At 37.3% G+C, this 26,804-nt stretch overlaps 1 protein-coding gene across 31 annotated transcripts in view; it reads left to right on the forward strand.

The window, feature by feature from the left end:
• The window catches only part of dlg2 (discs, large homolog 2 (Drosophila)), a 298,249-nt gene that overhangs the window by 134,863 nt on the left and 136,582 nt on the right, over nt 1–26,804 (forward strand). For 20 of the 31 annotated variants that reach the window (XM_056240225.1, XM_056240227.1, XM_056240214.1 and 17 more), the window contains 3 exons: nt 14,541–14,624; nt 15,122–15,283; nt 18,495–18,554. In XM_056240225.1, coding sequence (XP_056096200.1) covers nt 14,541–14,624; nt 15,122–15,283; nt 18,495–18,554 — 306 coding nt within the window. The remainder of the gene's footprint in view (nt 1–14,540; nt 14,625–15,121; nt 15,284–18,494; nt 18,555–26,804) is intronic. The other 11 variants (XM_056240212.1, XM_056240246.1, XM_056240229.1 and 8 more) reach the window with 2 other exon arrangements.

Here is a 26,804-nt window from a genome sequence, read left to right on the forward strand (position 1 = left end):
TGTATTTTTAAAACGCAAAGTTGAACACCAAAAATGTAATTTGAACTGTAGGCCTATACCAAATGCTGCAAAAAAAAAAATCGACAAATTTTCAGATATTTATGAATTTTTGCCCGTTTATTAAACATTTAAAATATTCACAAATTAATATGGAATTTTTTTTGATTTTACTGGTTTTCTAAGGCCAAATTAACCCAACATAGTTTTACAAAATCCTATGGGAAACACAGATCATTTATGAACTTTACTCCAGCATAGTACAACAAAGTTCCTTTTAAGTCAGTAAAACAGTTAACGCCAAATTAAAATGTCCTTGGACAAACTACATTTGGCCTGCCTAAGGGAGGGCCTACAAGACATTGTGCCCAGGGCCCTCTGAATTCTTAATCCGGCCCTGTTGAGAGCCCTGCTTTAAACACAAAGCCTTCAAAAACATTTATCATCCTTGAGTCTGTTGTAAGGAACCTTTAATTTTTCATGATGACAAAATGTTATATTGTGTTAATTTGTGTAATTCCTATAACCACTTGTGATGATGTCCGTATGCCCCGCTTATTTCTTACTGTTAATATCTATCCATTCATTTGCAAAATAAAGAATCTAATAGCCTACGCATGTGCATGACGTCACCATTTTTACAGATTCACGTTTTTGTAGTTTACACAGAGATGGTAAGGGTGTTGTTTTCAAAAACGTGCACTTTGAAACCCGTTTTCAAAAGTTTGCGTTTTCAGGCCACAAAATGCTGTTGTCATGTAAATGAACAGCCAAAATGGCAATAGAAACAAGGAAACTGACATCACAGCGTTGCTAATTACAGCTCTCTGGTTTTCAAATAAAGCCTGCAAATGTATATATTTGAAGAGAACAGCATTCAGACCTATTGCAGTGACTCTGCCATCACGCAAGTTCTCGCTGAATTTCAAATCCGTCCAGCAAATCACACTGGGCCTTGCTAATAAAGAAGCCGGGTGGTGCCAATTATGTAGATAATTTGCCACAACATTGTTCTTGGCATTACTAGTTAATCTCACGGTCCTGGTATTATTTCACCCCAAAATTAAAACAAAAGAAAAATAAGTTTTACAAAAAGAAAGTAAAGAAGTAAGAAGAGTAATAAGAAAGCTTTAAGTACACAGGGTTGTGAAATACCATCTAACTCAGACCAGAGTAGAAAAAGGGAGAGATGTGAGATCTTAACGGTGGCTGCATTCCAGTTGCGTGTGTGTGTGTTTAGGGAGCACGTGTGTGTGTTCATGCATTAGGCGGACTCTTGCTTATCCAGGAGTGAAGAGTCTCGTGCTTTCTCTCTCTCTCTACGTCAATGCTCGTAGCATGAGTGCAGTGCTCCTGTTGTGAGAGGAATGTCTCCTATACTGAGGAACCCCGACTGTTTCAATCCAATGCTCTGTCACTGTAAGGTCGCATGCCATGACAACACCTTGTCGCTGATGTTCGGATGTAAGGTAGGCTTCCATCATATGTGTCATTCTGTAGAAAAGAAGCAATTTGATGATATTGTTTTTAAGATGCATTATGCATTAGCACTTTACAAGCTCTCGGAAATGCTGCCGTTTGGCCAGAACAGGAAGTGTGTCAGTGGTGTGACACTCAGCATTTACTTCTAATGTGGATTATTGGAATGCAGTTGATTTATCGAAACGTGTTGTACTGCAGGTGTTTGTTCATTATCACTTTTGTGTTTTGAGTGATTTAGCTTTTTTTAAGGAAATTATGGGATTTACAACCCTCACTTTAAATGACAAGCACTTAAGTTTTGCTGGGTTTTTTTCAGTAAAACATCTGTAAACCCATGTAATGTAATTTGGATCAAGATGTTATTCCCGGGGTGAATGTTGTATTTAGTTGGCGTGCTACATTTGTTTGTTTGTTTGCTCTCTTGTACGGTCCTTCATTCAGAACCAATTAGTTTCAGACGGCAGAGGCAGTCCGCAGCGCAGCATGCTAATAAGATGATTCAGCTCTGGAAGTAAAATGAATTGCAGCTGCAAAGGGAATTCTGTCACTTATGCTTGTCATTATGTCACAGGGGTGGGTTTATTTATAACTCATGGAAACGTATTAGTGTCTTTTAATTTGGTGTGAAGTGTTTTGAGGAGGTAAAAACTCTTGTTGGACTGAGTAGCTTTACTTCGCCCATGCACACAATTAATTATATAATGCAAATTAGTATTTACTCAAAAACAGTTCTACTACTGTAAAGGGGTTAAACTGTTGATATCCATGTTTGAGTTTATGTCTGTGAGAAGTTTAAATGTGCTGTGACTTCCAAAACTTTGTAGTGTGTACATGTGTTTTATCTGTTTTATCTATAAATGCCGTAAATTATTATATTGTAATTATTATAATAGTTAATTGTTTGCAAATTTTAACAACAACCAGATTTATTATGATTATTATTATAATTATTTATTATTGTAGCTTTGAGATGTATTATATAACACATAATAATGAATACTTAATACTACTACTAATAATAATAATAATTATTATTATTATTATTATTAATAGTAACAACACAAACAATATTATTATTTTTTATAATTGATGATACCACAGACAGTAAATATTATCAATATGATATTTATAATTATTGCAATAATACTCTGTATTAAATATTGCTTATGTAAAAGATGCCAGGGTATAGCAATTTTAATGTTTGGTTTTGTCTTTGTGGCACAGTGGAAGCTTCAACCATAAAGTACAGTTAGTTTTGAAGCCACTGATCCACGTTCTGCCTGAATGAGAGAGTGAGAGAGAAATGGAGTGGGGGGGTGGGGGATTAGTTTTTGTAGTGTAAGCAGTGGCATTTCTTTGCTGCTTTAATTAACCCAGAATTATGCTGTTTAAATCTTTACAGTAACTGTAAGAGCATTGTTATTTAATATTTGACCTGAAGTGTTAGTGTAAGGGTTTAGCTTAGCCTAAATCTGAGGTTCCAACAGCATTCTGAGTCATTCTGAGTCATTCTGAGTCCTGCAAATATCCTCATGAGATGACATACTTATGACATACTTATTTCCCTCCATCAACAAGCCGTTCCCATTCGTGGACACTTTTGTATTGGCTCACAACCAAATCCCTTACTGTGAAGTTCAAAGAAGCAGAATCATCATTTCAATGTGTTGAATATTTGTCCATGTTTTAAAAGTTTATGGTATGTTTTTTGATGCTAAGTTGCACATTTGTGTATGCAGTAACTAATTTTCTCATGCTGTTTCAAACCTGTGTGACTTTAAAGAAGGTTTGGAAGAAGGCTCACACTGTTCGCTTCTATAGACCTAAAGCAACAGAGAAACAAGCACACAGCCATCTTTATAATTTTGTCTTTGAACTTCCGTTTTTTTTGCGTTAGCCTTGCATATTTCCATGGCATTGCTGTTGAAGAGTAATTCACCTTTGGCTAAGCCACACCCTAGAATGTAGATTGACCAATCACAGCACAGCCAAGAACGAGCTCCCACAGAGGTCCGACACTTTTTCACAGCGCTCCATTGACTTTAACACAGGCGTCTCATATTTTTGGTCTCGGCCGGCTATTACCGTCGTAGTTTTATCAAAAATATGGTTAAACGTTGTGCCTGGGGCATTGGTAACACAGATACGCATTTCCCAGAGAGGTTGGAGGGGGGTGTCTGTTTTTTTCCTTCCCAAAACCGAAGTCAAATCCTGACAAGTGTCGTCTTTGGATTAAACTGTGTGGACGTCCTCACAGTCAGCTAAACCCCTCAACACTTGTGTGCTCTAAAGTAAATGTTGCTTTTAACCTTACTGTGAAGTTATACTAGTTAGACAGTGTTATGCTGTTATGATTTCGGTTCTCTACCCTAATTAATGAAGAATCAAGGTGCTAGCAAGCTTAGCGATAGTTTAGTTATCACGTAACGTTAACGTAAGTCAGGATTGTATCTTTTGAGTAGCGGCTGGATGTTAGCTAACTTTGTTATTCAAGATACAAACACCTAACGTTAATGTTACAGACACGCTGTGGTAGTTTTGAAGGTGACTAACGTTACCGCCACCGTGTTGCCACAGTCCAACATTATTGTTTAAATTTCTTTTAAAAAATGACCAAATTTGAAAGGTGAGACTTTGTTTAATATGAAAAGTAACCGAAAGGTAACCTGGTCTGTCAGCCTGTTGTCAGTCTTCTCCTCTCTGCTCCGCGATGTATTTTTCATTGCTTGAGAACATGGTGTGTGCGTGAGAGCGGCGTAGCTTGACGGACATAGCGACAGTAACTAAGGGGGGCGGGGCTTAGCCAAAGGTGAATTAGGTGGTGAATTGGTCTTACTTATTGTAGAGTTAACAGAAGTTAGCATGAGCATTGTAATGTTTGAAGCTGATGTCATAAGAAATGTCACTAGACCTGGGAAGATTTTAAGAGCGGTTCATTCATAAATCCGCAAGATCTTACCCTCATGCGGTGGAAATACAAACCGGAAGAAAGAACACAACAAGCACAGTGCTGAAAGGAGGCGGGGCTATATAAGGTCTATATGATGAAACTGGGTGGGGACCAATGTTCTCTCTAAGCTGCGCGCATGCGCGGCCGCGCACTTCTTAAGCGGCGGCCGCGCAGAAAAGAATAAAATGCCACGCAGAGGACTGACGCGAAATGTGGGGGGAAATCCATTTGATTGCAGTTTAAGTGAGAAATAATTTCAGTGTTCTGGTCAACCGCTATAGAGTGAAAACTGGTGAATGCAGTTTACAGGTTTCATAGAAAGAGAATGATGTGAGCGCATGTGATTAGCAGTGAGTCTTGTGTGTGGACCAAATAGCTCAATACGAGAGGCAACGAGAAACGCAAAGACGTGAAATAAAATCACATCATAATGTTTTAAAGAAGAGTGGTTTGATTAAAGTGGTGGAAATAACGGTTGATGGACACAGAACGGTAACAATTACACACCCACCTGCGTGCAAATTCAAAATACATCATTAGTTTAAATAGATGTTTTTGTGTGGGTGTGTGTGTGGGGGTGGGGCTATTATATTCAGCTATTAGATCTATTTAAATGCTTCAGTTTGTTTTCATATTATAATAATATAATATGTAAACAAATTGAAGCATTTAAACTATATTATATCACTTCAAATACTTCAATTCGTTTTTTTTTTATATTATATTATATTAGGCCTATATTTTATTATATTATAAGCCTAAATAAAGAATCTCACAAGGGTATTGTTTAGGGCTCATTGCCATTAAAAAGTTTGAAACCCCCTGCTAAAGAAAATATTGGAATTCATAAGCAATAAACAATCATTTAACTTTGATGGTTTAATGCTTCCTGTACACAATTAATTGACTGTACAAAAACACTTTATGGTTTTCCCAAACCATCTCAGTGTAACAGCTTACTTTTCTTTCATACTATATTCTATTATTGTAAAGAATTGAACTGTCCTGCAGATTTTGTAAATTATTTTTCATAGGATTTCTTGGTAAAGACTGTACAGTTAACAGCACTGTAAAAAAAAAAATCAGGTAACCTAAAATGTGCTTCATTTAGTGACTTCTTAATTTGTTAAGAAGCTTTTTTTTTCGAAAATATGATTTAATATACCAATAAGTTACATCAAGGGTCAAATAAAATAGAAATGGCACATTCAAGTTAAAAGTTACAATTGAATGTTGAAACCATTGTGTTTCTACGTATGCTGTACAGGTCAGGTATAAAGAATATTTTTGCTCAGGTGGCGAAAAATGTCCGCCCAATAGAAAAAAGTTTTGCTCAGCAAGAAAAAAAATTAGAGGGAACATTGGTGGGGACAGAGGTTATCAAACTCCATAAAAGTAATATAAATGACTTTTGCGCTATCCAATTCTTCGAAAGCCTAACCACATATTTATTTGAGGAAGTGATAGCTACTGAAAATTAGTTCTTATTCACTGCAAATCTTGCTTGAACAGCCATGGTCACCATCTACTTTGATTGTATGGAAAAGAGCGTGGATACTCTGTTATAAATACATTTTTTAAAATTACCCATCAAAGAAACTCGCCAAGGCTTCAGGAGACTTTAGGGTGAGTAAATGATGATAATTTATAAGAATTTAAAGAAATTATCTCTTCAAAATGCTCACTACAGACTTATTTGGAACTTGTCTCCACTGGAAATTTTCTTAATAGCTAAGGAGGTAGAAGTAGAAGGATCTTGTCAACTGTTGTTAACCCTTTCTACTTCTGCAGGCTGAATGAACCCCGTGAGCTGAAGATGACGAGCTCAGGGTTCATTAGGCCGCAGAAAAGGGGTCAGTGCACACAATCGCAAGGAGATTCCACACAATCCAGCACAGAGCCTTTTAGCCATGCCACCTCATATACCCATCTTCTCTCATCTCAGAGAACGAGAGAGAGAGAGGGAAGTGAGGAAGCAGCCTTCAGCACAGTGGCACGTGAACACAAGAGTGTGTTGGAAAACCCACAGCCTGTTCACAAATACATTACACCTCCCCCAACATACACATCTGTCCTCATACAAATATATTTGCACATTTTGAAGATTTCCAAGCTTCTCTGCTATAGACCACGCTAGCAGCCGTCTATCACATTGTCATGCTGCATATGTCAGATTAGAGACGATATATTACTTATTGTGATTTGTAGTATTATATTTGGCAATCATGTGTGGGGTGTGAGACTGCTTATCACCACATTTAACAAATCAAATATACTTCACATCACAGACCGTAGCAGTTAGCATGCTAGCCTGAGGCGTTTTTTTATAGTCCAGTGAACCAGGCTTGACTTTGACCATTTGATATGTTTGTTTTAGACTTGATTTGATTTATTTTACCGCATTTACAGTGTAAAAAAAGTTCTACTGTCTATGTTCATGCTTTTGATTTACAGATCTCCACAAATTAGGTTAGAGTCAGCAGCCTCAGCGAAATAGTAATGGTCCATTTACTGAGCTGTGACCAGTGACCTGACTGTTATATGTTGAGTATAGTACTAAAGCATTATTAATGAACTGTGACTCATTCATTGTCGCTTTAGTGGTTCTGTCAGATACACACACACACACACACACACACACACACAAAATGTGGCATTCTATGGTGTCAATAATATGGCTGATATTTCTTGGATATTCCAGAATCCATAAAAATGCTCTCTTTCAAGATTCAATTAAATTATCATTGGTCTGTTAAATGCTGATGGACATTACACACAGCTGTCAGATGAGATTAATTTTACATTCTTACAGATCTAATTAAAGTCAAAACAAGGTGGTTGTAGGAATGCTGGTTGATCTTCTCAAGAGAACTTCTCTGATGACTTGTAATATATTTGTACTGTACATCCCATTTATGCCACTACATTTACGCCAGTAGGGAAACTCATGGTTTTGTTTGATTTGAAGCTGTGTTTGAATTAAAGAAGATAATAATGATAATTGTCATCATGAATGTTCAATTATTTTGAATGATGATTATAGAATTTAGGACTCTCACTCACTATTATTTTGGTTAAGTAATCAGACAATTATTTTGGTGATTAATTGAGTAGTCCTATACAGTTTTTTTTTAGTAAGTAAAAGATCGATTAACATGTTAAAAGATTTCAATCTCGATTTAAACACCCATGTAATCTTATTCCTAAATGTCAATGATTCAGCTGTGTCTATTAATGTCACGTGTGTTTGCATCGAAGGGGAGTTGTTTAGGCAGGATCTATTTGAAACAGTATTGGTTTTTTTTCCCCCAATTTAGACAAAACAAAAACGCACAAAAGCACAGGAGCATAGAACATTTGAGTATAACAACCAGTTAAGCATTAAAGATGACATATTATGCCCCTTTTCACAAGATGTAATATAAATATTTGGTGTCCCCAGAATGTGTCTGTGAAATTTCAGCTAAAAAAAAAAAAAACCCAGATCATTTATTATAGTTTGTCAAAGTTGTCCCTTTTTGGGAGTGAGCAAAAACGTGCCGTTTTTTGTGTGTCTCTTTAAATGCAAATTAGCTGCTGCTCCCCGCCTCTGTTCAGAAGACGGCTGATCCTTTACACGAGCTTCGGATACTCAACAATAACAAAACACAATGCAAATAATTTCACTCATCCAAAACCTCAGAAATAACCAGTAGCGGAGTGCAGCCTTACGGAGAGACTCAGGAAGAGGCTGCAACTTTTAGCCGCACATGGACGTTTCTGAATGGTTAGTGGATACATTTATGTAGTTGTTGTGGAGTTACATTGATTTATCTCATCGACTTGAATGTACCGTCATGTTAAACTTTTACACAAGTTGACACAGCTGACGTCTTTATAAGACAGCTGTGACATTTTTCAAACTTTTGCCATTGCGTTAGAACTGGTTACACTTTTGTCGCTCGCAAAAACCAAATGGTGGCGCCATGGGTGGAAACGTGCAGATTAAGGGGTGGCAATATTATAATAAGATCCCCTTCCTAAGTCAGAAGGGGAGTGAAATCTGAACGGCATGCTTGCAGAGAAAATCTTACCAAAACAAAGTTACTGGGTTGTCACTTTTCATGTTTTCTGGGTTGGTACATGCACTGGGGACCCGATTATAGCACTTAAAAACGGAAAAAGTATTCAAGTTTAATCCCGTAATAATTTAGTTTGTGATCATTGAAGAATTGTAGAATTGAAGAAAATATGAATCATTTTTTTGTTGGTCTTTACAGGTAAAAGAAGACCATATGTTGTAGTGACTTCAGTTCAATACGCCTTCTGCTCTTCCTGGGTTTTAATGAAACCTGCTCAATCCCTGTCACTGCAGCCCACTAACCCTTTTTGTATTCACCGACATGCTTCTGGAGAGAGGATTGATCTTTATTTTCCATTTTTTTATCACTTTTTTTCTTGTTCCGTTTCCCTTGTTACGTCTGCAACAACAAGCAGATTAGCTGTGGCTGGCAAATATTTTCTCAGTTTTCTTTTAAGAAAAATTCCAGGCGGTTTGCCTGCAAAGTCTGTAATCTTCAAACGGCATGGCGAATGTCCTCAGAGGTCTGGAGTCGGGGAACAGGCCTCTTGAGTGAAAATCCTGTCCAAATCACAGTCCATTAATAAAGCTCAGAATGCCCATTCGAAATAGATAATCCAGTTTAAAACATTTCAGACGTTGAAAAGATGTAACATTTCATACTGAGGAGAAAGTTTGCACAAAAATTTTCCCTCTAAAAAGAACATTTTGTACTAGCATAACTAGCAGTTGGTTTGGTTGACTAGTACAACACAAAGCTGGTACATTTTGAAAGTTTGAAATGGAGTGTCAACATGAAGTTTTCTGTTTCATAGAGGTCAGAGACAGCCTATATATAGCAATGCTGGTGTTTCTAGAGTGAATCTGAGTGTGCATTTTATAATGAAGGTATTTCCCTACCATTCGCTGTTATGGAGTATGAGAGCTGCTATTAGTCTGGGCTGGATAATTGCAGGTAATGACAGTGTAGAAAGAACAAGTCAGGGGCAACAAGAGATGCTTACAGCATTTGAGAGAGGGAGACAATAGCAGCTTTTAAAGAAAGGTGAGGCGGTTACACGACCTGCTGCCTTGTGGGAACCCTGGGGACAACCTTTTCTCACCCACCTGTCATTATTTTACATTAACTTCATTTATCTCTGCCTTCGCATACAATAACTCAGCAGTTCAGCACGCTGCTTGTGTGCAGCTTGGAACACAATGACAATGAAAATAGTGAGTGTCCTTAAACTCAGTGTTGACTTATCCAGAACTTTGTGAGATAACTTGGAAGTACATTGGCAGATACCTTAGGGTACATCATATCTGAAATGGAACATTAAGTTTTATGGGTGGATAGCAATGTTATGCATACAGTAGCAAACTTACAGTGGTTTCTAATAGAATATGTCATTAGCATGTTGCTAAGCTAATCATTTGATACACTTTCACCACAGATATTGGGTGAAATTACTTTTTTGTATCAATAGTTTTCAAATGAACATCAAAATGAAGGGTTTCATGTCTGAATCCATGCGTTGGATTCATAGTGAGTAAGAATGTGTTTTACGGTATGTGTGTATTCTTAGCACAACTTTCATTCTGTTATTCTGATCTCTTGTGACTTCTTCCCTGAGATGAACTGTCTTACATATGTCAGCTATTGGACTGCCAGCTGACAGTCCGCTTGGCAGTCTGTAGCTCAGAAACCCAGATTTTATGTGCCTAGAGTTGGATATTGTGTCACCCTAGAATGCCCATCACCTTTGACCTCTGAGAAAACCAGCAGATATCCACTTTGTGCAGTATTTAAGGCATCATGTGTGCGTTCTTAGTATAATCGTAATATGTTATTTTAGTCAGATTCAAAGGCAGCATATCATGTGTCATTTGCAGAGATCTCTGAATGCATTTCACCAATCTTTGTGAAAAATACTAGCCTGTATGCCAGCCCGAACCCCGCCCACAACATTTTTTGGTCGGGAAGTTTGGTCTGTACTCGATCCATTGAGGAGTAATTATGATCGGTTCAGAAATCGTCGGGCCAATCAAATTGCCAGGGCGGGCTTTATACGATGATGGACAGATGATCTGCAGTTACGTAATCATCACGTTATCAAAGAGCGCTTGGTTTGAACTGGTTTACAACAAAGATGACTGCAGCTGGAGAATTGAGATGTATAGATTTCGCTATCGCGTCTGTTGTAAAAGAAATCGACAGCGCATTCATTTTAAAAGACAAACAGAGAACTGCAATCAAGGCATTTGTCGATCGGAAAGATGTGTTTGCCGTCCTTCCTACGGGATTCGGCAAAAGTTTAATTTATCAGCTGGCTCCGATGGTCGCTAAGAAGATGGGACGCAATGAAAACCCTGTGGTCGTTGTGGTTTTTCCTTTGGTCGCACTCATGGAGGACCAAGTAAAAGAAGCAACACTCATCATTTTACTACTTCCAGCGTGCGTGCAGTTGAGTTCTGTTGACAACTAGCGTGCTCAACATACGTCACTTACTGCGTTGCTCTGATTGGTTGTAGGTCTATCCAATTGAGTGCAGAGTTTTTTTTTTTCCCTGGTTCGGTTAAAACACGCCTCATAATCAAAGCCCTATGGAGCAGTATCAGACTCACATTCTGACTAGAATATGAGTATGACGAAGTCAAGCTAGAAAAATACACTACTGTTCAAAAGTTTAGGGTTAGTATGATTTGTATTTTTTTTTTCTTGAGAGAGCGAGAGAGAAATTAATATTTTTATTCAGCAAGGATGCATTAAATTGATCAAAAGTTACATTTATAGTGTTACAAAAGTTTTCTATTTCAATTAAATGTTGTTCCTTTGAACTTATATTCATCAAAGAATCATCAAAATATATCATGGTTTCCACAAACGTTTTAATCCGCTTATGCTTAACATTGATAATAATAAGAAATTTTTCTTGAGCACCAAATCAGCATATTAGAATGATTTCCGAAGGGTCATGTGACAATGTAGACCATAGGAGCATATCCCAAAATGGCCAATCACCTACAGAAAAACACAATATATTCTCCATTCATTTTTACCAATCAAAAAATCGATTGAGATTCTGGAACCTCTCTGATTGGTGGATCTCATATCGGGTTCTGGCAGGACATAATACGCACAATTCTACCATTATATTTAGCATTACAACACAACAACCTGACACAAAAGCTTGTGCTTTTGGTTTTTGGCACAGTGATAAATTGCATTTTAAGTAATGATCTCCCAAATCATCAGGTAGGTTATTCCCAGCGAGAGAGCACTCATGGAAAGAATGTGTTTTTGTTTGGTTGGTAATGTACCTGTAGGCTATTTGCAGTCCGTGTGTTTCTCTTCGTGATTATTCTTAATAAATAATTATACACCAAGCATAATTCATTATTGAGTTATGAGCATTTTTGTATGTTTTAAGGGGCATTTGTTGCATGTGTCACTTTGCTTAGCCCAGTTAAGCCAATTGCTCATGGAAACAGAGGTGGATAAAAGTGGCTATATTTGGTCAGACCTGGTTCTTCGGGGGTGTTTGAGGGTGTTAAGCACCCTCAAAAAACGAAAGTAAGAGCACCCTCAGTTGATACTGTAATAATATCATACTGATTTGAGAAAGGCCCAAGGCGCATTTCTGGAGAACATCAAATGTTTCTATTCACAACTTGTTTTTGCTGCGGTAAGCAATGTAGCAAATCACAAACATGTTTGTTGATCTCCTGAACGCAATGGCCAATCAGAGGTGTTTAATTTAGTCAGAATCCACTCACCGCTCAAAACATCTGAGTTTTTGATCAGTGAGTTCTGCACGCTCGCGATTTCTCTCATTAACAAACAAAGTGTAGACACGATGTAAATAAGAGATTCATTGTGCATTGTAGACAATTATATTGATTATAACAGAACTTTGTGAGATCATGATGAACTGAGACTAGTGAAAGGTTTTTTTGTGATTATAAAGGGGGTGCTCTTTGCACGCTTTTGAATAGCCTACAATCAATTGAATAAAAGTTTTGTTTTTCATGCTGCTAAGAGCATAGACATAGTTTCAAGAGGACCGACGGCCAATTACATTTTGCAAAGTTTCAAAAGTGAAAAGATAAATACAGGCTTCATTCTCAAAATCGCAATGATTGACAGTCATAATCATGGCATGGGACAAAAATATGGCACGTAAAAATAGATACGCATCAAGCAATTTGAATGCAGACTAATAGATAAATAGAAACATTTTCGAATCAAAATATCCAATTATTTGTAAAAGTAATTACTTTAAATAATCTTAAGTTTCTCACTGTGCATTGCTATTATTGTTATGGTGGAGCTGTTGCTTACACATTACATCTGCACTTTACTAGATCACCCTCACTAATTTCAGAAGCACCCTTGGTGATTTGATTCTGGAACCGGACCTGTATTTAGTTGGTGATATATTTGCACTTTAAAGTTTCCACACAAAAAAAAAAAAGAAAGATGTAAGTGCGTTTCTCTTCGCGCGCACATGTGCCGACCCCAGTTTTTTGAAGGGTCGTGTACATCCAAAAATTGAGAGAAATGTTGCTAAAAACTGTTATCAGCCTATTATCAGTAAGAATGCTGCCTTAAAAGGCTGTGAGGTGTATCACTGGGTTTTGGAACTAAGTGATGATGTTCTTAAGTTCTAAACCGAGAGAAGATTCTTAAACACTTCTATGTTGCAACATTCTGAGGATTCGGATAATGAGAAGCACTGTAACTCAAAGCACAGCCCACCTCTGTGCTTAATCCTAGTCAGTAAGGTGTAGGATAATTACTCTGTGCAGTGTTTGGAGTCATATCATCAGAGAGAATTAAAGCTCTCGTGTTCTTTGCGGGTGGGCAGGTGCAGCCTGATTCCTGAAATATGATTATACTCTGTGATCTCTCCATAGTGTGATGTATTCTCTGTCATGCTGATATTTGAGCTTTTTTGATTGCAGAAGTGTTGATTATGGCTCCTTTCTGCCTCTCTACTCGCAACTAATTTTTTTTACATTACATTTGTGGATTTTTTGCCTTTATCTAAAGGGACTTGCATCAGTTGCATGCATTCCCTGGGAATGTTAACTCCATCTACTGTTTGAGCTACAGGAATGAAGGCTCCACTCATGAAGTCATTCATTTAATTGAATTGTATTTTTGTTTTTTTGTTTGCAGCTACACTATGTGTGATAGCCTTTGTCCCTCAGAAGAAGGAGATTTTGTTTTATTTTTAAAAAGCACTTTTGAAGATTTTTTTTTTAATTATTGAGGACTATCTATTTGTCCTCCCTCTGTAGAACAATTAGAAATTAAAAATAGTACATTTGAGTTGGAAAGTGTCTCATTTGCCATCCAAATTAAATTGTAATTTGTAATTCGTTCGATCTCTCTCTGTGTGTGTGTGTGTGTGTGTGTGTGTGTGTGTGTGTGTGTGTGTGTGTGTGTGTGTGTGTGTGTGTGTGTGTGTGCACGTGAGGTTGTATGTTTTTGTTGGTCAAGGCTTCTTCCCTTATGTTATTTTTTTGTGTGGCTGATAAATGGTCTAAACTACTGTTCAAACGTTTGGGGTCAGGACTTTTGTTGTTGTTGTTTGCTTGTTTTTCAGCAAAGATGCATTCAATTGATCAAAAGTGACTGTGACATTTATTCTGTTTCTGTTTATTCAAAATTCTGTTTCTTTTGAAGTTAAGCAGCACAACTGTTTTCAACATTGATAAAAATTAGAGTTCTTAAGCACCAACCCAGAATGATTTCTGAAGGATCATGTGACACTGAAGACTGGATTAATGGTACTGAAAATTGAATTTTGCCATTTAAAATGATATAAAAACAATGTTAAATTTGTAATATGTTGTGATATTAGATCAGTGGGTATTACTGTTTTTACTGTATTTTTGATCAAATAAATGCAGCCTTAATGATTATCAGAGACTTCTTTAAAAAGCACCAACCCCAAACTTATGAACTCTAGTTTATGTATAATTATTTAAATGATTCAGCTTAACTGACTGTGATTGGTTGTTCACAGTTGGGCTCCTGTGTGTGTGTATGTGTACTTACAGAACAGGCCTCCAGCGGTACAGGGCTCGCAGCACCAAAGCCCATCTCCAGCATGTATGAATCCTGCCCTGATGAACTCCCCCTGGGTGAGACAGAAAGACAGGGGCCGCGCCGTACCGAATCCTCACTGTTTGTCAAGAACTGATGTGCTGCACTGTTATGTCTTCATTTTACACATTTTCAGTGTTGTTTTTTTAGCTCAACTGGAACGGATGGATGAGCATCCTGCTTTGACCGCATGCAGAGCAAACTATTTAGAACTTCTCTCTCTCTAGATTGGAGCATGTCAGCACCAGCGCTTTGCTTTATCATTGCGTGTGCATGAGGTTGCTCACAGAAAACGTTAATCTTCATCATGCATCATGATTTCAGTCCTTTTCAATTCTTCAAATAATGAATAATGGGAGTTTTTTGGCTTGTTCATCTCACAGGGCACAAACCTCATTGGCTGAAGGTCATGTTTTAAATTGTGTTTGCATTGTGCTCACAGTGGATTGTGGGTTTTCTTTCTGCCTTTTCTCATTTCATTTTCTCTGCTTTCCTCTGTTTCCCCATCTCTTCCTCTTACTTTTCCTGTATACAGTACCGGTATCAGGATGAAGATTCCCCTCCTCTGGAACACAACTTCCCGCGGCTCACCAATGAAGTTCGAGCGCCGGAGCTGGTGCACGTGTCGGAGAAGAACCTCTCAGAAATCGAGAATGTCCACGGCTATGTTTCCCACTCTCACATTTCACCGCTTAAGGTAAGTCACCCTTTTTCAGACCATCCAATGAATAACATGACACCCCTCTTCACATTGTCTCTCTTTTCATTGTGTTGATCTGGTTGCCTCTTTATGAGTGTTTAGTTTTCCATGTCACGTTTTCATTCATCATTCATATAGTAATTTAAAAAGATCTAAAGAAATTATTATTATTATTTACATATTTGTTGAAAAGAGTTTGACTTGTAATTTAGACATTATTAGAAGAGTGCAGTGATTTAGGTAATGGGTTAGTGTTCATTATAGTGGTAGCAACGTGCTGTGAAAAAATATTTGATAAAAATGATCATTAAGTAATAATTTGTGGAGAGGATCTTTAAGTTGTGAAAGCACAAGAGGTTGTAATCAGAATTGTAATGTTGTAAAATGACTTCTCAACACTAGATGGGGCTCAGTTGCTAGTTTAAACAGCAGGCTGACTTTGGCTGAATTATAGCGCTGTTTGACTCGGGCAGTTTTATTCTCTGATTAGTCATGAATGATATTAAAATAGGTATCTTATTTTGTGGCATATTTGTCAGATGCAGCAAAATCATCAGTAATAATTATTAATATATATTGAATTTAGGTAACGAATCTCTGTTTCAGATTATAAATACTAATCCTATGATTAAAGACCATCTAGTATGATTACAAATCATTATAATATGTTGATTTGGTGCTTAAGAAGTATTTCTTATTATCGTCAATGTTGAAAACAGTTGTGCTGCTTAATATTTTTGTGGAAACAACCATAATATATATTTTTTAAATTTCATGATTATTTGATCAATAGTAAGTCCAAAAGAACAGCATTTGAAATGCTATTTGTTTGTTTTGTAACAATGTAAAAATCTTAACTGTCACTTCTTATCATTTTAATGGATCTAAAAAAAAAACAAATTTTACTGACCCTAAAACTTTTGAACGGTAGTATATATTTTTGGTATTTAAAATTATTTAATTAAAAATTTTTTTTACTGCATTTACAATTGTGTATCAATTCATTGTATAATTGATAATATTCCATCACACATCGATTATCAAATAGTTCTCACACAAAAAACAAACAAATATTGGATTTGTGCCCCTGTGCCTTTAAAAAAAAAAAAAGTGTACTGTTTTCATGAAAAATGCCAGATAAAGAACATATTTCTTTATTCCACAATTGAAAGCTTTTGTTGCTGTTTTTCTGTGATCAGATATGACCCTGCTGGAGTCACGCTCTCTGCCAGAGAGACATTAACAGCCTGTGCCTCATCTGATTGTCTGCAGATGATTCAAAAGCTATGCTTTTATTTGATCTGAGGGAGTGTATGATTTTATTCCAGTCCAGAGTGTATAGACCTGTCTGAAGCATTAGGCTCATCAGAATTCTGCGCTGTCATCTCTTGTGCAGACAGTGTTTTAAGATCTCAATCTTTCTGTTTTGCCAACAGCCATTTCTCCCCCAGTCACATAACAACCTCTGTCTAATACTCTGAAAACACTCAGGTGCAGGATATTACTTGTCAGTAGAACTAAATAAAAAAAAATCACTGACTTATTCCTCTCACTTCCTGTTCCACAGAGCCAGGTGAAAGCACTGTTACACAAAGACGTGTTCTTACGTTCCATCTGGGCTATTTTGATTTATGCACACATGCATCAGACAGACGTCTTTAGTCGCATCTCGCTGGTTTTTCAGCAGCTTGTGCCATGAGCATTGCATTTTTAAAGGGGTCATATAATGATACATGCACTTTTTCAAGTTGATTGTACTGAAATGTGTGTTGGCAGTGCCTGTACACAACCATCATATAATGATAAAAATCCATCCAGTGTTTTTGTTTTAATGTCCTTATGTTTTCCCGTCTCAAATTGAGCCGTTCGTTTTTGTGACGTCAATAAAACGGACGCCCCTCCCACGATTGTTGATTGACAGCAGCGTTTCAACACACCCTGAGCGAGCTGTCATCATAGTCCATCATTGTTGATACGCTGGAGCAGAATGGCGTCTAAGCGATTGTGGTGTTCTGTTCTTGGGTGTAATAACGAACACATTCATTTTGATGTTCCTTAATCTGAACCGCTGAAGACGCAGTGGCTGAGTTTTGTTTTCGAAGGGAATATTCCCCACGATCAACGTCAATGCTTTCATGTTTGCGCGAATCATTTCTCACCAGACTGCTTTATAAACGAGGGTCAGTATGAGCTGGTTTTGCTAAGAAGCTGCTCCTAAAAAAAGAATCGGTACCAACTATTCGTGTTCCTGCTGCACCTTCAGAAGAAGTAAGTGTAAAGTTTTATTAACCTTTATATTTATCTTTGCCAATCGCGAAAAAAAAGTTTTTCATGACCATTAGTTGTAACGTCAATCTGTCAATGAACTAACGTATACATCAGTAAACACATAGCGTTCGTATCTCACTACTCTACCCTGCCAGTGCATACAAAAATAGATCAAAGTGACATTACGTTAACCAACCATTCAGAAACGTCCTGTTCGAGCCTTAATTGTCGAACTTCTTTGCGGCCGTCATCTTGTTCCGGGTCCGACTCCGGTTCAAATTGATACGGTTACACAGATGTGTCCTCAGAGACTCCCGCTGTCATTCTTTCTCCAAAATATACCCTCAACTGTTGTCAAGGCAACACTCCACGTGTGTTGTGTCAAAACGCCCGCAGAACAGAGGGGCGGAGTGAGATAAGCTCATTATCATTTAAAGGCAAATGCACAGAGCTGTTTTTGACCAGGTAGAATTAGTGTTTTCTTAAAATACTAATGAGAATTTTTAATAAAAGTATATTACAAAGTTTTCATTTAGACCCTAAACATTCACATTAACTTGTACAAAAATGGCATTATATGACCCCTTTAAGATGGCGTGTCAAGTTAAATGCAGTTCAACTTTTTAAAAAGCATCTCCATGCATTTTCGTTTTTCTCCGTCCAGCTGTTTTTGAAAGCAAGTGCACAGTGTAAACTGCCTTTTAGATTGCTTTTACCAGTGGTGTGTATCTATGGTCGGGAGGTTGTCTTTGGGGGTCAGAGCCAAAATAACCTTAAAATCAAAGCCTCATCCTACCATCTTTTTTCTTTCTTCTTCTCATGGTTCATGCAGTATTTCTGTGTCTTCTTCATCTCTCATCTTGTCTCTTCAGCCTCTCTCTTCCTTCCCTGAGTGCAGCCGACTTGCTGGTGACTCTCTTTTGTGTTTTCTCGCCTGCAGCCTGCGCTGGTTACCCGGTTTGATCTAACATACCCAGGGGTGACCGCAGCAAACTACCTGGCAAGTTTGTGATCTTTATTTTGAATGTGTCTTTTCCCCCCGTTATTTTGTTGTTGTTGTCGTGGTGGTGGTGGTTGTTGTTGTGGTTCATCTGTACTCAGGAACATTACGTCTGTGCCAATGTTCCGAACCGTTTTGACATCCGCATGAAATTCTTCAGAGGGTCTGAATAACAAACAGAACCTCCCTTTGAAGAAAGCCATTTGTGCAGTGAAATCACATTTATTTTCTCCAAATATGGTTTACGCAAATGAAATCAATTTATGTGATAATCGTCTTTTTGATTATTTTACCTGTGATGTTTGTTTCGTGGTAAATATGTCATTCAGTGTGATTGCTGCTGATATTTTGATGTTTATTGCATATGAGGTACACAGACCTTTTGAAAGAAGTCTTTGTGGGGTTGTTAGTGTATGTGTGTAGGTGTGTGTGAATGTGCATCTTTAAAAGATCTTCCAGTTCTTGCATTAGCAGTTAGTGATTATACACAGTCTGTATGGCAGGTACAGTTTGTGTCACACTTCTGGTATCACCCTGTCTTATCAGGCCTTCCAGGACTACTTGTATGCACACACACAAAAGAAAACACACACTTACACAGACACACACTTCAACCGTTCTCTCTGCCTCTTCAGTCTGTTAGTTGTGCTAATGCTACGGCCTCAGCAGACCGTCACCATGACACCCCGTCCTCTCCAAGTCTCCCCGCTCACGCCAGGGATGCGCCACCGAAAATTAGCTTACAGCTTCAATGTGTAGATCTGTCACACCTCAGGATTGAATGAGGTATTTAGTTAATCCTGAGAAAAACAAAAATGCTAGCTGACATTCCTGCATCAATTTTGAGGTTATACAAATTATTATTTTATTATTATTTGATATATTATACTTTTTAATTTGAAAGATTATTTTAAAAACAAATTACTGTTTTTAATTTATTTATATATTTTAAATATTTTGAATAATTTATTTAATTTATAATTTAATATAAAATGTATAACAAAAATGATATTATTAAATATTATTCAATAATATAATACTACTAATATTAAATAATATTTTGAATTAAATACTGTATTTTAATTTATTCAGTATATTTTAAATATTTAATATGTATTTAATATTAGATTTATAATAATAATATTAGATAATGTTATTAGTTAAAAATAAATCTGTTTATATATATATTTAAAATAACAATTTATATGGATTCACGGGTCAGAACTCACCAAACTTTGGTATGCAGTGACAGTTGAAACTTAAGCGCATATGCTTGCATTTCCTGTATTCATATACTTAACATATGGAAGTGAATGGAAAACAAAGTATAGTATGACCGCATCTTTAGCCTCAGGCGGTGCATATTGATGGTTCATTTGATGCATATTGTAAAAAAAAATTGCTAAAGCTTTCAAAAAACACTAAGCTTCAATCTGATTAGCTGGATTTATTACAAGTAAACAAGATACCCTTGAGCATAACTGTATTGCTCTCAGGGTTACATCATATTTGAATTATTTATCTCTAAATTGTGGTTGGTTGTTTTACATGTTGAGCAGATGACCTTTTCCTTGCTAAGTGTGCAGTTCTTGGCCAGAATAAGTTTGGGACCAGATTTTATCAATGGTCAAGGTCTGGCTACATTAGACTAATAGAAGCTCTCAGTCTTGATGCACTCTATTCAACAGCCAAACTTGTTGATTAAATCACCATCGACTTTCTCTGCATGTATATTCTAGCCTTGCTGTCCCCTCGTGGCTCGGAGAGAGTGAGTGTGAGACTTATATGCCAAGAGGTGAGCGAAGAAATGTAGCTCCATTATTCTGCCTGAATCACTGCAGGGCTAAACATTGTGAATCAGCTTGTACACCCGCCGCCTGTTTTCAGCCTCAGTCCTCCTACTGAAACGCTGCTTTAACACAAAGCACTAATTGTACCGCTGCATAAGACAGGCGTCTCAGAAGCTTGACAGTCGGATGGCATGATATCGATCCTCAAGCCGTGTTATTGAATAACATAACAACCAGAAAGGACACGCACCTTCCAGTTGAGATATTAGCCATCCACTAGTTGAGGAGGCGAGCAAACATCTGTGGTTTTAATGAGCAGAGCTTGGCAGGGGGGAGGCATGATATTTATTAGCAGAATCCGTGTGATTGGAGAGTTTTTTTCTTCCCGAGAGAGAGCATCTCAGAACAGTAGTGAGAGACAGCAAAGGCTCAGGGTTAATGGTGATTGTTTGGTTATCTCTCCTCCCTGGTGAAATGATTACTTCAGAGTCAGGGCTCTGTGTGTGCCCAGGTCGGGGTAAAGGACCAGGCTTGATTGTCTGGGAGATGAGCCTTGGGTGGAATTAGAGATCAGGCAATTACCTCAAAAAGAAAAGAGGAGAGAGGAGGAGGAGGTGGAAGGCGAAGGAAAGAAAAAAAAAAAAAGGAAAGGAGAGTTGTGGAAAGACCTAAATTCATTAAATAATCGCAAATTTGATTACTGTTAAATCCGTATCAAAATAATTTAACCAGCCTACCAACAGGAAGAAATATGTTAAAGTACTTTTAGAAGTGTTCTTTGGACAAGTGTCTCAATTTTTACTGCTCATACATCCCCCCCCCCCCCCCCCCCAATTAAACATTGTTGCAAAAAGTGTGACTAAAAAGGTCCATTATCTATTGTCAATAGTGTAAAAATTTCACACAGCATCAGCATTATGTGTATACTATTATAGTATTTATTTATATTTTGAATTAGCTTTTATTTTTATATTTTCAAGATCTACATAGCGATGCCATACCTCTCACAACAGCTGTATCTCTGTTCATATTCAGCATGAGTGGCACTATTTTGCCGCGGTTGTGTCTCAACAAGTGCAGAATATCAGCCACAGACAGGCATTATTTTCCCAGCGCTTGTAACGTGAAGTCAAGGAGTTTAAATTTGCTCCATTAGCATAGTAATTGTTTTCAGGTCTTCTCATTTTTGTCACATCACTTTAACTAAAGCGGTTATGTCTGTCCTGAAGCATGAGCTTAATGAAATTGGCTCCGGGGTCTTATCTTTTTTTGAGATGAACTCATTAGTCCGTTCATAGACTGTTTTGTTTTGAAGGGGTTTTAGGAGTCAGGTCTTGTGATGTTTCCAATGGCATACACACTTAAACACACCCTCGGAGAGGAAAGATTGAAGAGTGTGTTTGGAGAGTTACAGGAGAGTAGGCTATGTTGTTTTTAAATGTAGTGTGTGGACAGAAAATAGTCATGTTTTGCCAGTGTGGGTTTTCCTTTCATGAATAGACTCTTTGAGGCCTATTAAGAAGGACTTTAGCTGCTGATTAGGTGAGTATATCATTTCTGCACCTTTATCAATAAATATTAGATTATTTAGAAAAAGTTCTAAATATCCTGTTAAATTTATGATAAAAATTATGCAACTCAGCTTGCCAGAAAGTCACTGTAAAAATATGTTTATAATCATATATTTCATTATGTGGTAGAATGTTAATATAACAATCTAAGGTTTACCTTCAACTATAATCATATGTGATGTGTCATGCAGGGAGTTCTGGGAATGTCCTTTTACTGTTTTTCACTATAAATGATACAATAATTCATAGATTTACTTGCAAAACCATACATTTTACAGTATAACATATATAATGTGATGTTAAACCATTTAGAGTTTTTCACTCTGTATGGTAAGATAATTTACATTTAACCAACTAATAGTACAGTAGCTTACAGTAGGATTTTTACAGTTTTTGCAGTAGCATTTTTTTCTGTAAAATTGACAGTGCAGTTTGGACAGACTCTCGGGGTTATCCGGGGCACTCCAGCTGGCGGGTGTAACACTGGTAGTACATTGTACATTCTGGTAGAACATTCTCTTTTCTAGCTTTATTATAACTTTAATCATAGAACCTGTTGCTGAGCTCAAACATGTTTTATGGTATGTTTAACAGTTGAATTAGTCAAAAATGTCAGCAAAGTCCTTATGAAAATCACTCCGCAGCCATCTTGAAAGAAAAGATTCATGTACTTGAATAAGCTGATAGGTGCTTAAATTAAAGGTGGAACTTCCTTATCTACAGTGTATTCACCGCATTGATACTTATGTTTCGTTGTCTTATAATATATCTGTCAAAAACGTTACATATTTAACCCGTGAGAAGGTGTAGTGTTTTGTCAAAGCAAAACTATCTTGTTGTTCCTTAGCTTTCTTTCACACAAATGCTGAGGAAGGTCATTCTTAACCAAAGCAAACATGGCGATATGAATACTAAACTGTCTCCATAATTGCAGATTAAGAAGACTGGGGATTATAAAAGAGAACATATCTAGGCGCCCTGATCAGTCCTCACATACTGTTTGAAATGCATTCTTCAAGCCAAATGCAGTTTTGGAAATAATAAGAGTTTTTTAATGGTGATGAAATATCTGTTTGGGCCAAATCAATGTTGAAAAGTGAGTATTTTGAATTCAACTGTCACTAAGCGACTATATTGATTTGTCTCAGTTATTGTAGCAAATCCCAGCATTGATGTTTTATAGACAGGATACATGCTATTGTGTCCTCCTCACATCTTAAAGTTTGTCTTCTTTTTTAAACCCATGAATGCAGTCAGATCGTGGCAGTTGCCTGGTAACAGATGTGCCCGACTGAAATGTTTTTAATAATCAGACCCACGCTTGAGTCTGACCTTGTTATTGTGTGTGTGCGTTTGTGTGTCTGTGTGTGACCTTCACCCTGTATCTCTAATGAGTGTAAGTAGCTCTAACAGGGTTATGCTGGACTGCAAGTGCTAAACGACAGAGAGAATGTGAAGTGTGTTTTACTGACAGGTTTTCGGAGACCTTCAGGACCCGACGCACAGCACATGTTTATGTTGTTTCTGCTCAGCTGATTATATGTCTGCCCACCGTGTCATCCTTTTTGAGATAAAAAAAGATAACTTGATGGATTGTAGCTTTTTTTCAGAGTAACGGCTACCTGTCCATATTTGTTGATCACATGCTGGGGCATACCATAATGGCTTTTAGAAATGACAAAATTTGCCCAGATATTTTAAAGAGGTTTGTTTAATCCTGACCTCAGTGTTATTTAAAAAAATAAAAAATAACCTAGTCACATTTTACAATCAAGCAGTTGGTTGTTTTCACAGTGGGCTAAACAAACACTTAAACTGTGAAATGAAATTCCACTGTGACTAAGGCTACCTACTAACGTCCACCTTTCAGAAAATGTTTTTTTTTTTTTTTTTTATCATTTAAATAATAAAATAATGTATGAATTTATGAATACCAAATCGTTTATGAATATTCATAACCCAAACCGTGCCTGTCACATTTTGTGCACTGAGCTACTGACAGAAAGTAAACTCCCTCTGAAGAGAAGTTGTCTTGGGAAAAGAATTCATAAATGTGGATGATGGGGTGGTGATGGCGCAGGGGATAAGACACATGCCTTTGGTGTGAGAGACCCGGGTTCGAATCCACTGTGAGACACCAATGTGTCCCTGAGCAAGACACTTAACCCCTAATTGCTCCAGAGGCGTGCGACCTCTGACATGTATAGTAATTGTAAGTCGCTTTGGATAAAAGCGTCAGCTAAATGAATAAATGTAAATGTAAATGTAAATGTCTGAACAACAGTGTTGTTTTATTATTATATTTATTTATCATTAAAATGATATAACTACATAACCGTGATGCATTGCAGACAGACATTCCAGTTTGATTCCTTAAAATGTAGTGTTAGGTGTGTAAAATGACAGCTGTTTTCTCCTGCTGTGTAAACGCAGCCACTTTTCAGATCTTTTTCTTTTTCTTTTCTTTTTTTCCATATCACATTACACTGTTCTGGTAAAAAAAAGAGGACTGTAGGTCTTCTAAGGTCCAAATCTCTTCCTGTCCTCGACCTCTTGTATTTATCTGACTTGAGAGCTCTTATCTGCCTCATTCCCCTTCTGCTGTGCACTGCTCTACTGTTACACTTCCTGATTTGTCAGAGTGTCTAAAGTCCCGTCCGCCTTTAATCTCCCAGAGTGCACCTGGAAACTCAAGTTTAGCTCAATCAGTGCACACCTCACAGCTTTGTTAAAGCGAGAAATGTATTGTACAATGCACTTAAAACTATTTCCCAACCACAATGAGTCATTGGTAGTTTATATAGAGCACATGAGTCTTTCCTGTGGTTCAGGTGATTGCTAGGGATGGGCTGTTGCATTGGTGATATAACTCAGTTTTAGTGCACTTTAAAGCAGTTCAGTCACTGGCTGAGAGAGAGAAAGAGCACTCCCGGGTCCCTTTGAGACATATCGTTTTTGTAAAGTACACAAACGATGGCATTGCAGCACCATGGAGAGCTCCGTGTGCATATGCATGTTGGCATCTTAAAGTGGCTTCCCAGTGCTTCCTTTCAAACCTGACAGGGCACAATAACACACTGCAATTAACACCCCAAATTACCCACCACTGGCTGGAAACCAAGAGAGAGGAGCAGTCGGAAGGAGAAGACAGCGAAAACTGGAAGGGAGGGCAATGGAGGTTGCGTTTCAGGCAGAATCCATTACACAATACGGCCTCTAGAGAAATTGATTTGCTATTAGAGGGTAAATGCATATGGCAGGCGGTGGGAGATTTCCTGGAAGGGGCAGATTCCGAGCCCTCTTCCCGTGCTCCTTTACAAAACCTTGATGGAACTGCCATCCGCAAAATGGTGTCTAATTTGATGTTGATATTTCAGCATGCACTGAATAAAAGTATACCTTCTGCTCTTCCATTTCAGATGGATCAAAGGCAATTTAAAGAGAAGCGTCTCATTTGAGGCTCTTAGCCTCACACTTTCCATCTGTTTCCTGTTAACACTTGCAGAGGGAGGCAGAATTACGTCCCTCTCACATGTTTCACGGACATTTGCCAATGCGTTAAACTCTTTGGGGCATCAATTTTACAAAATGTTTGACTTTGACCTACTTTTTCATTGACTTTTTGAAGTGCAGACAATGATTACTAAACATTTGGTATGATGTATCATTGCGTGAATGGTGCTGTTGTATAACGATAGAGACCAAATATAGATGCAGATTTCTCTAATTCAGTTTCAGTATAATCTCTATCTTTAAAAAAAAAAAATGATATCATAAACATTAATATAAACTACCTTTGAAAAGTTCTGGGATCGGTACGATTTTTTTAATGTTTTTGAATGAAATCACCAAGGCTGCATATATTTGATCAAAAATATAGTAAAAATAGTAATAAGATGAAATATTTAAATGTAATTTATGAATTTTCAGCAGCCAGTCTTCAGAAATCATAGCAGTTTTTTTTTGTGTGCTTTAATAATTTTTTTATTTATTTTAAGCAATTTAATTTTTAAATTACATTTATCAGTTTTAGTATTGTTTTTTATTCAAGTTATTTCCCAAGGCTACATTCCTAATTTTGCATCGTTTCTAATTAAACAACTTTTCTTTAGGCAACATTTCTAATTTAAGCTCAAGTTTTTCTTCTTTTTTTTAATAATAATTTGAGTTATATGTTTAGTTTATAAAAATACTGTTTTGTAACTTTGTAAAGGTCTTTACTGCTATTTCTTTCAAAAACAACCTTTCTGACCCCAAACTTTTGAAAGGTTTTGTATATATAGGTTACAGTATATTTTTTTGTGTATTTTTAAAATTTGAAAGTATATTATTATTATTTTTTATGTCCACTGCTTTTTCAGATGAAGTCTTTGCAGTTGGCTCCTAGTGCTATACGGTCACATTTGTTGGATGCAAATTGAGAAAGTGTTATAGGCAGAACAGTAGGGGGTAAAGGGGACCTGCCGGAGCACGAGCTACAGATGACTTTGATGTGGACCACTGTCAGAGCCTCTGCCCTTTATGTGGGCCAGGAATCTGCCCAGCCCACTGTATGTTCCTCATGCATACCAACACATCCCACCTATGACTGAACATACCTTGTTCATTAATGCATATATCAGTGTTTCCCCTACCATTGTTTTGACGACCCCCCGCCCCCCCTAAATTGCTGACGAAATCCAGTCATAAAAAAGAAATTTATTGTATAACGCGGAATTTCATGGAATTTGTCAATCTTTTGAGGAATAAATAGAAAGCAGTTCAGTATACACTTGAAATCAAATCGCGATGTAGACAAGTGTGTGTGGATATTAAACCACAAAGACAATTTAAATACGAATCCTGCTTGTTCTGTGTGAATGAATGGTGCAGCCGACGCGCAGTTTAAT

The sequence above is a fragment of the Rhinichthys klamathensis genome, unplaced genomic scaffold (genome assembly GCF_029890125.1).
Source record: "Rhinichthys klamathensis goyatoka isolate OS25496 unplaced genomic scaffold, OSU_Roscu_1.1 h1tg000585l_1, whole genome shotgun sequence".
Classification (NCBI taxonomy): Eukaryota; Metazoa; Chordata; class Actinopteri; order Cypriniformes; family Leuciscidae; genus Rhinichthys; species Rhinichthys klamathensis.